Source organism: Ranitomeya variabilis, chromosome 3, assembly GCF_051348905.1.
Source record: "Ranitomeya variabilis isolate aRanVar5 chromosome 3, aRanVar5.hap1, whole genome shotgun sequence".
Taxonomy (NCBI): Eukaryota; Metazoa; Chordata; class Amphibia; order Anura; family Dendrobatidae; genus Ranitomeya; species Ranitomeya variabilis.
This window is the reverse complement of record NC_135234.1, coordinates 733,942,638-733,958,994: the sequence shown is the minus strand read 5'-3', so window position 1 is coordinate 733,958,994 and position 16,357 is coordinate 733,942,638. Positions and strand designations below refer to the sequence as shown.

General features: G+C 44.2%; 1 protein-coding gene across 1 annotated transcript in view; it reads right to left on the bottom strand.

The window, feature by feature from the left end:
• ENDOD1 (endonuclease domain containing 1) overlaps positions 1 to 16,050 on the bottom strand; it is a 31,029-nt gene extending 14,979 nt beyond the window's left edge. Inside the window, exon 1 of the mRNA XM_077298452.1 lies at positions 15,639 to 16,050. Within this exon, the coding sequence (XP_077154567.1) occupies positions 15,639 to 15,932 (294 nt within the window). The 5' untranslated portion in view covers positions 15,933 to 16,050. The remainder of the gene's footprint in view (positions 1 to 15,638) is intronic.
• Between the last annotated feature and the right edge of the window lie 307 nt (positions 16,051 to 16,357).

Below are 16,357 nucleotides of genomic sequence, written 5' to 3'. Positions count from 1 at the left end.
AATGGGCCCCTCAAGTCAATGTTACTGGCGGCCCTTGCAGCCAGTCCAACACAGAGCATGTCAATTCCTTCAGCGGTTTTTGCAGCAACTTTCACGTATTCAAAACATTTTTTTTTAAAAAGTGTCAAAAAAACGAAACCTTCAAAAACAGCACTTTTCCTGCCAACCGGTAAATCTGTTGCAAACACTCATCATGTGTACATACCTAGTTCACAAAGTAAGTACAAGGCAACATTACAGGAATGCGGCGCTACCTTTGTTGATCTTGTGACACAATGTAAGGACCTCAATCTACACTAATCCCACTCCATCGGTTCAGTGGTTACAAGGTATGTGCCTCGTTCTAATTAAAATCACAGGTGAACAGAAAGCAAGCATGATATTGAGCTATTTTTCCACTTAAATGAATGTATTTGGGGGGCAAAAAATCATCTTTACAATTGGGTTTTATTAAAAAATTTGCACTGGTTGCCTTCTTTAGCATCTGTGTAGCATTGTCTATTGCTGGCAGCAGAATGAGTTAACTGAGAACTGTCAGTGAGATTGCTCTGAGGGTCTGACAGTTGGTATAGGTTCAGATTGCGTTAGTGCAATCCGTTTAGCGCGAGCGCTAGCGGATTGCGCTAACGCAATGTCTTTTTCGGGGCCGCGTTCAGGGGTCGCGTTAACGTCCCCGCTCTCGCAGATCCCCGATCTGCGAGAGTGGGGAACGGACCTCTGGCGCGCCGCGGACGCTGCAAGCAGCGTCCGAGGCGCGCTACAAAAGACCGGCACATCGCTAGCGCGTGCCGAAAATGACATTGCCGGCAATGGGAGCGCTAACGGACGCGGTGCACGGCGTTAATTTCGCCGTGCAACGCTGTCCGTTAGGCTACGTTCACATTAGCGTTAAGCTAATGTGCGTCGGGTTTGCGTCGGCGACGCAGCGGCGACGCATGCGTCATGCGCCCCCTATACTTAACATGGGGGACGCATGCGTTTTTTTTTGTTGCGTTGTGCCACACATGCGTCTTTTTTGCCGCAAGCGTCGGACCAAGAAAATGCAACAAGTTGCATTTTTCTTGCGTCCGATTTTCGGCAAAAACCGACGCATGCGTCGCAAAACGCAGCGTTTTTGCGTGCGTTTTGCCGCGTTTTTGCGTGCGTTGTGCGTTGCGTCGCCGACGCAGCGGCGCACAACGCTAGTGTGAACGTAGCCTTAGCGCTATCCCATTAACGCAATGGAAACCTAGCCTTAACTCTTTTCTGTCTGTTCCTGAGACCCTCTAAGCTGATTTAGGACCACAGAACACATCAAGGTTGAATGTGGAAAATAAAGAGCCTGTAAAAAACAAACGGTGCAAATAATGAATAAAAATCAAATTGTAAAAATTATTTTCAGCTATAAATACATGCAAGTAAAAGAAAAAAAAAAATCACCAAAGAAGGACAACCCCTTTACCCAGCTATTCCCAAAATCAAAAGCTATCTCCTTTTGTTTGTATAGAGGATTACATGCTGCCTGTTGGGGGTCTGACTGCTTGTAAGACTGCCATCAATGACAAGATTGGGGAGTTGAAACCCCCGAGAACGAGCCCCATACTGAATGGAGTGGAAAGTGGAAACTAGCATTCTCGGCCTCAGCCCCATTCACTGGAGAAAGCAGAGCGCCGGATAGTTTTGGCAGTTCCATGGACAATTAATGGAACAGAGGCTGAAAGTGACCACCAGCGCCCCAATCAGGAGGACCCTAATTTTGTGATTGTGGACAGTCGGACTCCAACAATCAGCAAGTTCTCCCCAAACCTATAAATTAGAGATAACACTTCCATTGTAACAATCCATATAGAATGAATGAAACGCTGCAGCTCGATTTCATATTGGCCACTAGATGTCAGTACAGAAGGCATCTCACTTTACAGCCTACAGTAAAAGGGAATAATAGGACTTCATCATCACAATTAAGTAAAAGATTAAATTAGCTGATTTCGCATTAAACTTACATCAGCACTGACATTTCTTGTCGTAGATCACGGTTTAACTCTTTGTGCAAAGTAGGTCCCATGGGCTTTGCACGCTCTCCCTTACCGACCACCTCGTACTGATTAGCAGAACTGGACAAATTGACACTGTCCACCGCTGACGCTATCAATCGGCATAAGGGGGAGGGGGATAGTTGACTCCATCGATGGCAATGGACCTCCCATAAAGCACTTGTGACCTCATTTGCATAAAGAACAAAATGTCACTTTTTTGTGACAGTTAAGGCTCATTTGCACGTGAGTTTTTAATCGCTGATTTCGGGGAAAAGTCTCATCAGAGTTTGGACCGAGTTTGACCAGTTTCTCAAGTCAAAAATATTAAAAAACGTTTCTTCAATTTCTTCTGTCAGTCTGTGAAAATCGGTCCGCACTCGGGCGGCATCCGATTGCGGTCTGATTTTTTTTTCCCCAGACTCAGACTTGCATTGCCAATTTTGATCCAACACGAGTCATGTCTCTGCGATTTTGGGTGGACTTCTCAGTCTGCAAAAACTCACAGACACGTGAATGACGCGCTCACTCTAAGGCCTCGTACACACATGCGTGTTGCACGTACGTGATCGATCCATTTTTACTTCACTAATAAAACAGAATCTATGGTGCTATTCACATGTCTGTTTTTTTTAATGGATAGCAATCGTACGCAAAAAACGGGACATCAGTATGTGCCCTCAGTAGTAAGTCCATGTGTAACAAGAAAGGGGTCTACATTAATATCTTTATGTGTAAGACCCAGTGCTGGTTTTCAACTGAAAAGGAGAAATATGCGGACAGACTCCCCCTTAAATGATAAATGAGCAGGGAAGCAACACTGCGCGAGTCTAGATAAGCTGCTTCCACAATGGCAATAGAAATGGGAAAGAAACACAAGCTCCTTCACTTTGAGACCATGGACACCTGCTGCCCTGAAGGGAAGGTGTGTTCTCCAAAGCGAGCGAGCAGGATAGCGTGCGTGTGGAGGACACGGCCTCCCGGGCGCAGAAATCACAGCGCAGCCTATTATCAAGCTGGTAAATGTCAGTGTGTGCTCAGGCGGTGTGGGATCAATGGCTTATATAACAAGGCTTGGCATGTGGTCATACTTCTACTAACATGGAGGAAGCCATTATACTGTGTGTATTAGACCTAATTACCTGAGGGAAGGACCAGGCCACCCTGGAGAATAAAGCCTCACTCCCACAGGTGTAAATGTGGATAATAGCTCATAAACACCAGGAGATATTACAAGCGTATTACAAGCTTCATAAAACCTACGGGACCTATCGTACTTCCGTATGGCACAGGCTTGGTTACTATCCCATGGGCCACCAGACATGACACTACTGGGCCGATTCTTCTGTAGAACCATGGCTTCCGACCACAATTATTGATAATAAAATATTTAGCACTAATGACCTCGTTATCACTAGTGGAATGTTACCAACAACAAAATAGGTGTATGGTACTGCACAAATCAAGATAAGCAGATTTCACAACGGTAACGGCAATGAATTAGGGGGCGGCAGTTGGCAAGAATTATACCCGATGTACTCAAAAAGTAAATGACCATTTAATACATACCTGATACGAATATATAAAAACACACGTGCCCTTTTAACTTCAAGCTTATCAGTGGGTCCCAAGACCTCCACCGGTCACAGCTCAGAAGACAGGAGCGCACACACACAGCAGACTACAGATGTAATAGGAAGCCTATTCTTTCTATTGTATCTGTACTGTGCTGGGTGTCCGCACTCAGGCAGGAGCTGTGCACACTTCTTGTGAGACTTTGAGAGATGGATGGGTGGAGTGGGGGGCTTAGGACCAACCAACTTGCTTGCAATTAAAAAGGCACTCACATACGTAACCAAAAAAAGGTTTAGTTACTCTTTAAATGTACATGTGCATCTGCACTTGAAGTTGTCTGGCTGTTTGAATGACTTGTTATGCCTGACATGGACAAGGGCCCATTGGCATCACAAATCGGGACATTTTTTAACCTTTACCTGTGATGTAGGCATTATTGATAAGCGAACGGGCTCGAATGATGTCTTATCCGAACACGCTCGTGTATTATGTTCTAGTCCCTGCAGCTGCACGATTTGTGGCTGTTAGACAGCCTGAACACGAGCATGCCCAGATGCTCGGATAAGATGTTGTGATATCCGAGCATGTTCGCTCATCACTAGTAGGAATCTAAAACTGTATTTAAAAGCTTCAGCATGCCTAATTTTAGGACCAAATTTCGAAATGAGAAGATAAATGTGGCAAAAAAAAAAAAAAGATTCGGCAAATTTGGCACAACTTTTAAAAGGTGTACAACTTGCACCAAAATGAGGCACAATTCAATAGTAAATGTTGAGCCATGTGAAGCCCTAAAGGGTCCTATCTATAGCTCTACTGTGTCCATAAGGGGTAACCCTACTTCCCCATGTGACACCCACGTTGTTGGTCCGCAGGTGCACTGTGTGTAGGTATAGGGACTTCTCCATGGGAATCTGGTGCACTCATATGGGACAGTGCTGACTGCAATACAGTGGCATCCGGCTCTAGGTTTTGCACTGGAATTTATACTCAGGTATTTATGGGCTGATGCAAGTCCTTCCTTTTCGAATACTTCCTGCATTTCAAAGGAATGGTGACATATTACATAATGCCTCACTGTGTACGGTCATAGGAAGAGAATGAGGCAGTGCCGAGGAGCAGCGCTCACACCCGTCCAACATATCCATATCAGTATTCCAGCAAGACGAACCCGCTATCTCTGCGCGGCCAGACCTCAGCAACGCCTCTCCCCTCACTGACCCATGATCTTACAGGATCCCTGACAAGTGGAAATATCGGATATTGCACATAACGTCCATACTTTATATAGTGAAAAATATATTCCCTCTTCCAGTAAGGCCTCTTTCAGTATGATGAAGCAGGACGAGCCAGTATTGCATCTGTATTTAATCAGTATTTTCAATCAATGTTACTTTTTTTTTCCTATTGGACAAAAACAGATCAATTTTCACGAAATAGAAAGTAACAATAAATGGAAATACAGATGCAAAATACTGCTCAAAAACGGATGCAGTACGGATTCATCCATATTTTAAAGAACTTCCCATAGAATATACCGTAAGTAAAACAGACGTGAAAAAAAACGCCCTGCAAAATATTTATAGTTCAGTCTGTATAAGACGGATGAAATATAGATGACAAATAAGCTCGTGAGAAAGTGACGGAAGGCAATCACTGCCACTAGAGACTGCCAAGGGCTCATTCAGAGAAGTCAGGTTTTTTTTTCACGTATAAGAAAAACGGGACCGAGTTTCGTCAGTGATTTTCACTAAAGTTTCATCAGTATCATCCAAAGATTTTTAGTATTTTATCTTGTACATAAAAAAAAAAAAGTTTCACCACCTGGTACCCCGAGTGTTGTGTTCACAGACCCATAGACATGCATTGCCGATTTTGATCCGGCACTCGGATCTATATTGGACATACCTCCACGATATTGTATCTGCAAAAAATCACTTACATGTGAATGGCCCTATTCAATATTATAGGTACGAGTGCTATGCTATGGATAGTACTAGTATGCAAGAAAAAAGATGTCTGAATGAGCCCTAAAAGAGATTTATATGGCCAGGATCAAGAAAACCTATATGGCCAGAATTATGGCATACAGTTGCTTGAAATTTCTCTAAGTTTTTGTGCAACTTTTGTCAATTTTACAAAAACATTTTTAAAAACCAGGCAGAGATTGGCAGTGAGGAGGTGCGATTGAACTCTTCCAAGAAATTCATAATTTACACCTCTTAATAAATTTGGGGCATGTTACTCCAGCGCAAACTTCATCAAAACATCATACAAAACGCTACACTCTTGATAAACCTTGATTTAGCCGAAATGTTGGTAATAAAAACACCATGTCTATACTCTCCGGATCTCATCCTTTCCGTTAGCGCAGCCCTCACATCCTGATAATCTCCACTTTGCCCGTTTTGATAAATCGAGATCATAATGTATCCTCTATTAAAGGCCCTTACAATAGATGTTGGACTAGCCGACTATTGGCCACAACTGCTTTTGGGGATTCAGACACCCATTTTTATTCTCTTATAAGTATGTAACCCTGTAATAAAAAACAAAATAGAAAGACAAAAAATAAAAAAAAGTAACCCTGTAATAAAAAAAATAGAATACAAAAATGTGTAACCCTGCAATAAAAAAAAAAAAAATAGAAAGACAAAAAAAAATAAAAAAAATATGTAACCATGTAAAAGAAATGGAAAGACAAAAAAATAAAATAAAAAAATATGTAACCCTGTAATAAAAAAATAGAAAGACAAAAAAAATAAAATAAAAAAACATGGAACCCTGTAATAAAAAAAAATAGAAAGATAAAAAAATAGAAAGACAAAAATAAAAAAATATGTAACCCTGTAACAAAAAAAAATAGAAAGACAAAAAATATATATATGTGATCGAAATTGACCAGTTTCCATCGGTGTACTGGATCAGATTTTCGTAAGTGTTTGGTTTGTGTGTCGGTTTTTATCATCAATGCATCATCAAATTTTTCTGGAATGCTCAACCCTCGTCTTCCACCCCCCTCAGGTTTATGGAGGCTTCTCAAGCTTCTCGGGAGTTTTGATTTTTTTGGACCCAAAGACTTATATTTTTGGAATATGTGCTGTAACTCGGATCAAAAATGAAAATGGCTCCTTTTTTTGGCAGCCCCACAGGCTATAAAAAGATACATGTTCTATCCGTGGAAAAAAATAGACCAAACATGTGTATGAAAAATGGAGGTCAGAATTAGTGTAACCTAGCACTGATTGTTATCCATGTTGCTCGCTAGTGATGTCTAATGGAGAAGAGCAGCTTGGATAAATTTTGTTCTTGCATACAAGAAATATACAAAATAAAAACAGAGAGAACCCCCCCCCCCAAAAAAAAAAAAAAAAAAAAAAAACAGATTACAACTGGATACAAAAAAAATAAAAATAATAAAAAGCAATCAATTATTTGTGCACCCTAACGCTCTCCCCCCACACACACACACAAAATAAATATATATATACCGGTATATATATATATACACATGCATGTATGTTTGAATGAACCCTTAGGATAATATGATTGGGGCGGGTTTTTCGGCCTCTGATTGTAACCAAGAATTTTGAAACTCAAAGACTGGAATTTTTCAAAAAAGTTCATTAGAATTAATAAGCTTTATTGACATAAAACTCCAAAGTTCATTTAATGCATTAAAAGGCAAAATTCCCACAGCGCAAAAAAAAAAAAACGGCAGATTTTCCACTGTGTATTTTCTTGTGGAAAATACACTGCATTTTATAGTGCCAGCAAATGCTGAGGAAAAATATCTTCAATATATGGTAAAATCGACAAAAGCTTTGGGTTTAAGATCATGTCAGTATATGGTGCAGATATAGGGGCAAGTTACACATCTTTGTCGCATTCATATCCGCAGCAGATTTTATGCTGTATGCAAAACTGGATTTGGATTAAAAAGGAAAAAAAAAATTCTGTCTATATTTCCTCTTTTGGTTTCAGCTAGAAAATAAAAAGGAGATTTAAAAACTTCTCTATGTAAATGAGGCCTATAACTCCAGTAGGTAATTGAAGCCTAATCAAAACAGTGAAGATGACCTTGTTGCCCATAGCAACCAATCACGGAGGAGCTTTCATTTTTCCAGAGCTATTTAACAGATGAAAACCTAGCTCTGATTGGTTGCTAAGGGCAGTGAGGCCTGCTTTTCTTTCCTGATAAATAAGGCCCATAGATAATAAAACCCCGCCGAAAGATTTGATGTTATCACTTTTTTATTTTACTTTTTCCTGGTGCCGTCTGTAATTCTTTCTAGTGTTTGGCTGCTATAGAAAAATATAATAATCAAAAAGGCGTCTAAGGGGCTTCAAAGTGGCTCTCGGGACCAATTTATTGCAGTCTCACTAATTAGAATAGACAGCCATAATGGTCACTTTCGCTATCTGAAAAGGAGGCACAATGGCATTCAAGGCATCCAGTAAAAAGATAATCAGTGCTCTAACATAAGCAACACCATGGCCCCGACTCATCATTGCCTTTATGCCTGCTTTTTCTCTAGTTTTGCACCCGACTCATTATTCTATTTGTATCTTTTTTGAAGTCTATGTTATATGCGCCCGCATGTTGTTTTTTTTCCCCTTTTGTGGGCAGAGCTTAAAGGGGCATTTCCCTCATCGAGATCGAATCCCAATAAGGAGTAGGTGTAATAATAATATTAGCAAATCCCTCCAATTAGAAATCTAGTATAGTTTTTCTGATTCGCTATGTCTCTTTCCTCATGTGCAGGCATTGCAGGACCTTAGGTATCCATGGTTACGACCACTAGGAACTGTCAGTATATCAATGGTCATAACCATGGATACATAAGCAAGGTCCTGCAATGCCTGTACATGAGGAAAGAGACCTAGCAAATCAGAGAAACTATATTACATTTCTAATTGGAGGGATTTGCTATTATTATTATTATTATTACACCTACTATTTATTGGGATAGGATCTTGGAGATGGGAATACACCCCTTGAATGATTCCAGATATTTTTGTCTAATTAATTAATTGCAACTTTTTAAGTCACAAAATTTTTCGCAGCTCTGCTCCAGGGGAGTTTTGTACATCTTTTCAAAAAGTCACATGTTTTGCGACTTTTCACTTAAAAAGTCATAAAAATGGTTAATGACAGGAGAAATGTTTTTTGCGCCATTTTGATGAATTTCATGCAATAAATGTCAACGAGACAAGAAAAGAGACGTAAAAAAACCCCGTAAATGATGAATCAAGCCCTAGGACAACAATGAAAACCAAATCACACAATAATATAAACACTATAAGGACAAAGCTATAGGGGCACAACACTTATCTGAATCCAGTGATTAAGTTTTTTCCCCCAGTCGCATTAGCCCCCCACCATCCCACGTGCCTTTCCACCAGCAAAGTCTATCATGTTGGTAAAGAGCTCACTAATACCAGCATGGTCCTGTATAGGAGCCTCCGGTGTAATAATAATCTTTATTTTTATATAGCGCTAACATATTCCGCAGCGCTTTACAGTTTGCACCCATTATCATCGCTTTCCCCGATGGGGTATGTGGAAGGAAACCAGTGTAACAAGTCAGGTCCTGAGATTTCTTCCTCCTGGATCTTCCCCATCACCTGTGAGTGATATTATTGAGAAGTGGAAGGAAACACAGCAACTCGGCCATGAAGTGGAGACCCCGTAACCTTACAGATCGGGGTCACCGAGGGCAGAAAAGTCACCAACGCTCTCCTGACTCCATAACTGCAGAGTCCAGACCTCCTCTGGTATTAACATCAGCACAAACACTGCCGGGCGCTTCATGGCACACCATTTGTATTTCATATGCCACAAAAAGTGGCATTTTGTGGCCAGTGGCTTTTATATCCAAGCACAATGTGTTGAAAGAATATGGTTTTGGTTTGTTTTTTTTTTTTATTTCTAACAAGAGACTTTTTATTACATGTTTTAAAAATCCCCGAAAAATAAGGCTTGATCAAAAGAACTAAATTTAAAAAAAAAATCTATTAAAAATTAATACAAAAACATAAAAACTGCTGCATGATAGAATTGTAAAATAAATGAAGTACCGGTAAATGTTAAAACACGTACTATAGAAATGATGTAAAAAGCATAAAATATTTTACATATGGCTGTAAGATTGATCTGGAGGTTTACAGAGACTTTATTGTCATGCCAAAATAATGGAAATCGGTATGAAATTGAGGGCGGATTGTGGGTGTGGGGATTCTTGGGACTCATCAACGTTACCCCACACATAGGAATATCGGGGTCACACAAAGAAATATCTGGGTCTCACATAAAGGAATATCGGGGTCACATGATAATTGTTGCAGTCCAGGATTTTACACTGGAACTCTAGAGTAAATCCTCAAACAATATTATTTTTTTAGCATCAGCATTTCCAGGAATGGAAACTACAGGCACAAAGTATAACCTTTTCTGTTTATTTCTTTATTTTTTTAATCTGGCTTATAATAAATAGTGACTGAACTAGAGGAAACCTTACTGCTAGATTAATAAAGTCTGATGATGGCAATAACCGCCTATAATATCCTTTGTTTTCTTACTGCTTCCATATTTGTACAAACAAAGCCTTCAGAGCGCAGCCGTGCCATGCCATTGTGCCCGCTGCTGCTGGGATCCTCACTAGCCGTACAGTGACAGCGGCGGGCACACGGCCAGCAGGAGGAGGCAAGGCGTGGTGACAATGCCTCCCGTTCACAGCCCACGTCAGGGAGATCGGTGACAGCAGATACAAGCGCTTCATTCTTTTCAGCTGATCCATCAGGAACGAATTCTCGGCCTGTCACAACATGCTGCCTCCCATCACAGCAGCTCAGCTGAGCAGTCATCTGCATGGCCAGCAATGAGAAGAGGCCAGAGTTCCAGCATTATTTCCTGTTATCAGCACACTGTATCCATGCAGAATTGTTACATTACACAGCACACTGAATACATGGAGATTTATCAGCTCCATTATGCAGGACTATGGGCCGCTGCACGGAGATGGTTGCAAATCTATATCAAAAAGGTCAGATTTACGGCAGAAATTAGAATTTGCAGTCTAATATAAATATATATTGCGAGTGTGTGATATATAGCAGAGCTGTGGAGTCGGTAAGCCAAACCTCCGACTCTTCAATTTCCATAACACCAACTCCACCAAAATGGGCTCCAATTCCACAGCCCTGATTATATATATTTATATATTAATTTTATTTTTAATAAAGGAGTATACGGTAATTACAGGGAGGATATATTTGGCCCACGATGCCAGGCAGGCCACTCACCCGGGATTGCATTTTCAACTTTATCGGCATCCTGAACGCCGATACAGTTATAAGCAATGATGGAGGAGGAAGCGTCAGCTGACCCTCCCTCCGCGCCTGACGTCTCAGCACAGCGAGCGCGATACATCATTACAACACGGCCGCTGTCCTGTGCAGTGAGGAGCTTCACAGCGCTCGCTGCTGAAACAGGAGCAGCGGGGGAACGAGGAGAGGTGAGTATTTTTTTTTTCTTTTTAATGTGTGGTCCAGAGCACTATGTGGGATCCATTATAAAGTATGGAGCACTATGTGGAGCCATCATACTGTATGGAGCACTATGTGGAGCCATCATACTGGAGAGAGAACTATGTGGAGCCATCATACTGTATGGAGCACTATGTGGAGCCATCATACTGTATGGAGAACTATGTGGAGCCATCATACTATATGGAGCACTATGTGGAGCCATCATACTGTAGGGAGCACTATGTGGGGCCATTATACTGTATGGAGCAGTGTGCGGGCCATTATACTGTATGGAGAACTATGTGGAGCCATCATACTGTATGGAGCACTATGTGGGGCCATTATACTGTATAGAGCACTATATGGGGCCATCATACTGGAGGGAGAACTATGTGGAGCACTATATGGAGCCATCATACTGTACGGAGCACTATGTGGGGCCATTATACTGTATGGAGCACTATGTGGAGCTATCATACTGTAGGGAGCACTATGTGGGACCATTATACTGTATGGAGCACTATGTGGAGCCATCATACTGTAGGGAGCACTATGTGGGGCCATTATACTGTATAGAGCACTATATGGAGCCATCATACTGTATGGAGCACTATGTGGAGCTATCATATTGTAAGGAGCACTATGTGGGGCCATTATACTGTATGGAGCAGTGTGTGGAGCCATTATACTGTATGGAGAACTATGTGGAGCCTTCATACTGTATGAAGCACTATGTGGGGCCATTATACTGTATGGAGAGCTATGTGGAGCCATTATACGGTAGGGAGCACTATGTGGGGCCATTATACTGTATGGAGCAGTGTGTGGAGCAATCATACTGTAGGGAGCACTATGTGGAGCCATCATACTGTATGGAGAACTGTGTGGGGCCATTATACTGTAGGGAGAACTGTGTGGGACCAATATACTGTATGGAGTACTATGTGGGGCCATTACATTGTATGGAGAACTATGTGGGACCACTATACTGTATGGAAAACTATGTGGGATCATCATACTGTACGGAGCACTATGTGGGTCCATTATACTGTATGTAGGGCTGAGTGGGGATTACAGTGTGAGAATCATACTGTGATGCGGTCACCATACTTTGCTGGGATGGTTGAGGAAGGGGGAGTACAGTAGGGTCATCATACTGTGAGTGTGGAGGAATTCACTGTGAGGCATGTTTTTAGCAACATACCGTACATTATTATCTGCATTATTCAAGTTTTTTTTTTACCCTTTGTTATTACATATCTAAATTAGGCTATTGGGCCATACGCTTTTATGTAATATATTATAATATTCCAATATTTTATTCTAAGATCTATTCATTAAAATGTAATTTGCTTTGTGGGACAACCTCTTTAACTTGGTTTCTGATGATAAGGAAAAAGTTCCTCAATTATAGACATTTTCTTTTTTCCTAAATATTTTGGCCCTCTGAGCATTGGAGTCGGACACCCCTGCACTAGGACCACCAATTCTTATGACCCTCAAACAGTTTCAAATCATTGGCATCCACTGTTTTCAATGGAACCTGACCATCGTCTAATTTATATGGGGGACTCCGAACTCTCACCTGGCAGAGAAAGATCTAGCAGTTTCCCTAGTCCTTTAATTCTATGGGGGAGATAAGTAGCTGCCAGGGGTGTTTGGCAGTGGCTCCCCCCCTCCCCCCCTCCCCCCCCCACTGAAAACACGACACCTAGGCATTCACGTGCTTAGGGGAATCTCCACTATAAAGCACCACTAAAATGAAATCCTTTCCAAATATCACTGCAGGTCCAGCACATACAATCACTGACGATCATCAGCTCATCACCAGGGGCAGCTCTATGCTCCTATACATTTCCCCTACAGCGACCCCCACAGGGAATCTGGAGTATTACACCACCCCATTCAAATCAATGCACGCACATGGTCGATCTCAGGTCACCAGGGAGAGATCTGCTCTGACTCAGAGAAGAGGGATCCTTGGTTTAGGATATTCCTGCCAGGTAGAAATAAAGAAAAATATTTGCGTTACCCCGGTCCAGTGTCCACGTCAGTACCACTTACCAAAAGGATCAGGGTAGTGCGAACTTCCTTAGCCCGCCACTCGAATACTGGCAACCTGAGTGACTCTTGTGATTACTAGGCCCCCCTGACATTACAGGGGCATAGTGCTGGCAAGAGGTGCCCTGGTCCTTCTGTCACGGAGTACGCCTGTGGACCAGGGTAGTGCTTATCTCTATTAAAGGGGCATATTAAAGGATTATTCGAGAGCAAACTCTTTCTTATCCCCAGGAAAAGGCATAACTTACTGATCAGTGAGGGTCCGGTAGCTGGGACCCCTCGCCAGCCTGAGAACAGATCGCTGCAGAAACCAATCATGAATGGAGTGGAGGTCCATGTGTGTGTGACCTGCGCCCCATCCATCGTCTGTGGGACTGCTGGAAATAGCGGACTGTTGTGAACGACCGCAGCAGGCCGGACACATTGAAGCCTCAGATGCCACATTACTATGTGGATCTATTCATCCAGGTCTGCCTGGTTCCTGGTCTACGCTGCAACCAGCAACAGAGGCAGAAGAAAACACACCGGACAATGTGGCGAGAGGGTAAACTACTCTACACCAAAAAGAATGTGTCATTGTGGGGCTGGTGGCACAATACAGCAGGTATTGATAATCGACCGAATCTAGTTACCAACCACGGCCGCATACAGAATCTACAAACAAGAATGATCTTATGTACAGAAAAGATACAACGGAGACGCCTTTGTATGGAAACAATGTACAAGCCGGATACTGGTGCACATTATTACATGCCCCTGCCCATAACGCACACCTTATCCATTACTACCTGCCCCTAACGCACACCTCATCCATTACTACGTGCTCCTTCCCATAATGCACACCTCATCCATTACTACGTGCCCCTTCCCATAACGCACACCTCATCCATTACTACGTGCCCCTGCCCATAACGCACACCTTATCCATTACTACCTGCCCCTAACGCACACCTCATCCATTACTACGTGCCCCTTCCCATAACGCACACCTCATCCATTACTACGTGCCCCTGCCCATAACGCACACCTCATCCATTACTACGTGCCCCTGCCCATAACGCACACCTTATCCATTACTACCTGCCCCTAACGCACACCTCATCCATTGCTACGTGCTCCTTCCCATAACGCACACCTCATCCATTACTACGTGCCCCTTCCCATAACGCACACCTCATCCATTACTACGTGCCCCTTCCCATAACGCACACCTCATCCATTACTACGTGCCCCTTCCCATAACGCACACCTCATCCATTACTACGTGCCCCTGCCCATAACGCACACCTTATCCATTACTACCTGCCCCTAACGCACACCTCATCCATTACTACGTGCTCCTTCCCATAACGCACACCTCATCCATTACTACGTGCCCCTTCCCATAACGCACACCTCATCCATTACTACCTGCCCCTGCCCATAACGCTCAGCTCATCCATTACTACGTGCCCCTGCCCATAACGCTCAGCTCATCCATTACTACGTGCCCCTGCCCATAACACACACCTCATCCATTACTACGCGCCCCTTCCCATAACACACACCTCATCCATTACTACGTGCCCCTGCCCATAACGCACACCTTATCCATTACTACCTGCCTCTAACGCACACCTCATCCATTACTACGTGCCCCTTCCCATAACGCACACCTCATCCATTACTACGTGCCCCTTCCCATAACGCACACCTCATCCATTACTACGTGCCCCTTCCCATAACGCACACCTCATCCATTACTACGTGCCCCTTCCCATAACGCACACCTCATCCATTACTACGTGCCCCTTCCCATAACGCACACCTCATCCATTACTACGTGCCCCTGCCCATAACGCACACCTTATCCATTACTACCTGCCCCTAACGCACACCTCATCCATTACTACGTGCTCCTTCCCATAACGCACACCTCATCCATTACTACGTGCCCCTTCCCATAACGCACACCTCATCCATTACTACCTGCCCCTGCCCATAACGCTCAGCTCATCCATTACTACGTGCCCCTGCCCATAACGCTCAGCTCATCCATTACTACGTGCCCCTGCCCATAACACACACCTCATCCATTACTACGCGCCCCTTCCCATAACACACACCTCATCCATTACTACGTGCCCCTGCCCATAACGCACACCTTATCCATTACTACCTGCCTCTAACGCACACCTCATCCATTACTACGTGCCCCTTCCCATAATGCACACCTCATCCATTACTACGTGCCCCTTCCCATAATGCACACCTCATCCATTACTACGTGCCCCTTCCCATAATGCACACCTCATCCATTACTACCTGCCCCTACCCATAACACACACCTCATCCATTACTGGGGGCTTGCTGGAGACCCCCTCCCCCGTACATTACACCACTGTATACCGCTGCCTTTGTGATGGATCGCCCTCGCTGGTGGTGATGTCACGTGTGGCAGTGCCCACCATTGTCCCCTCTTACCTGGGGCTCCACCATCCAGCCTCCCCATGCCGCCCCCGCGTCCTCCTGGTACCGGAATGCCGAGTACACCGGGATCTTGTGCTCGGTGCTGTACAGCGTGGCATAGCGCTGCTCCCCCTGGTACCGCTGGCAGATCTTCACGTTGGCCGGGTGGCTGAAGCCCTGCGGAGGGCTGCTCTGGTGGAAGAAGTCGTTGCACTCCGAAAAGCCATCCTCACCCTCGTGCACCAGGCGGGCGTGCAGGGCGCAGGGCAGAGCCGCCAGGCAGAGGAGCAGAGCCGCCGCCACCGTCATGTTCCTCGCTGCGCACACTACCTGCCCGGCCGGGGATGCAGCTGGAGGAGGAGGAATGAGCAGCCGCTCCCTCCCCCGGTGCACGTAACCGGCCGTGCTGCAGTATCAGGCGGACTGCGGGCGCGCACAGGCTGCTGGGAGATTCCTCTCTGCTCTGTCAGGAGGATGCAGCCTGTCACTGCCAGTGCCCAGGGAAACAATGCTGCCTGCCAGGGGTGAGGGCTGCCCAGGGCAACATTGCTACCTGCCAGGGGTGAGAGCTGCCCAGGGCAACAATGCTGCCTGCCAGGGGTGAGGGCTGCCCAGGGCAACATTGCTACCTGCCAGGGGTGAGGGCTGCCCAGGGCAACAATGCTGCCTGCCAGGGGTGAGGGCTGCCCAGGGCAACAATGCTGCCTGCCAGGGGTGAGGCCTGCCCAGGGCAA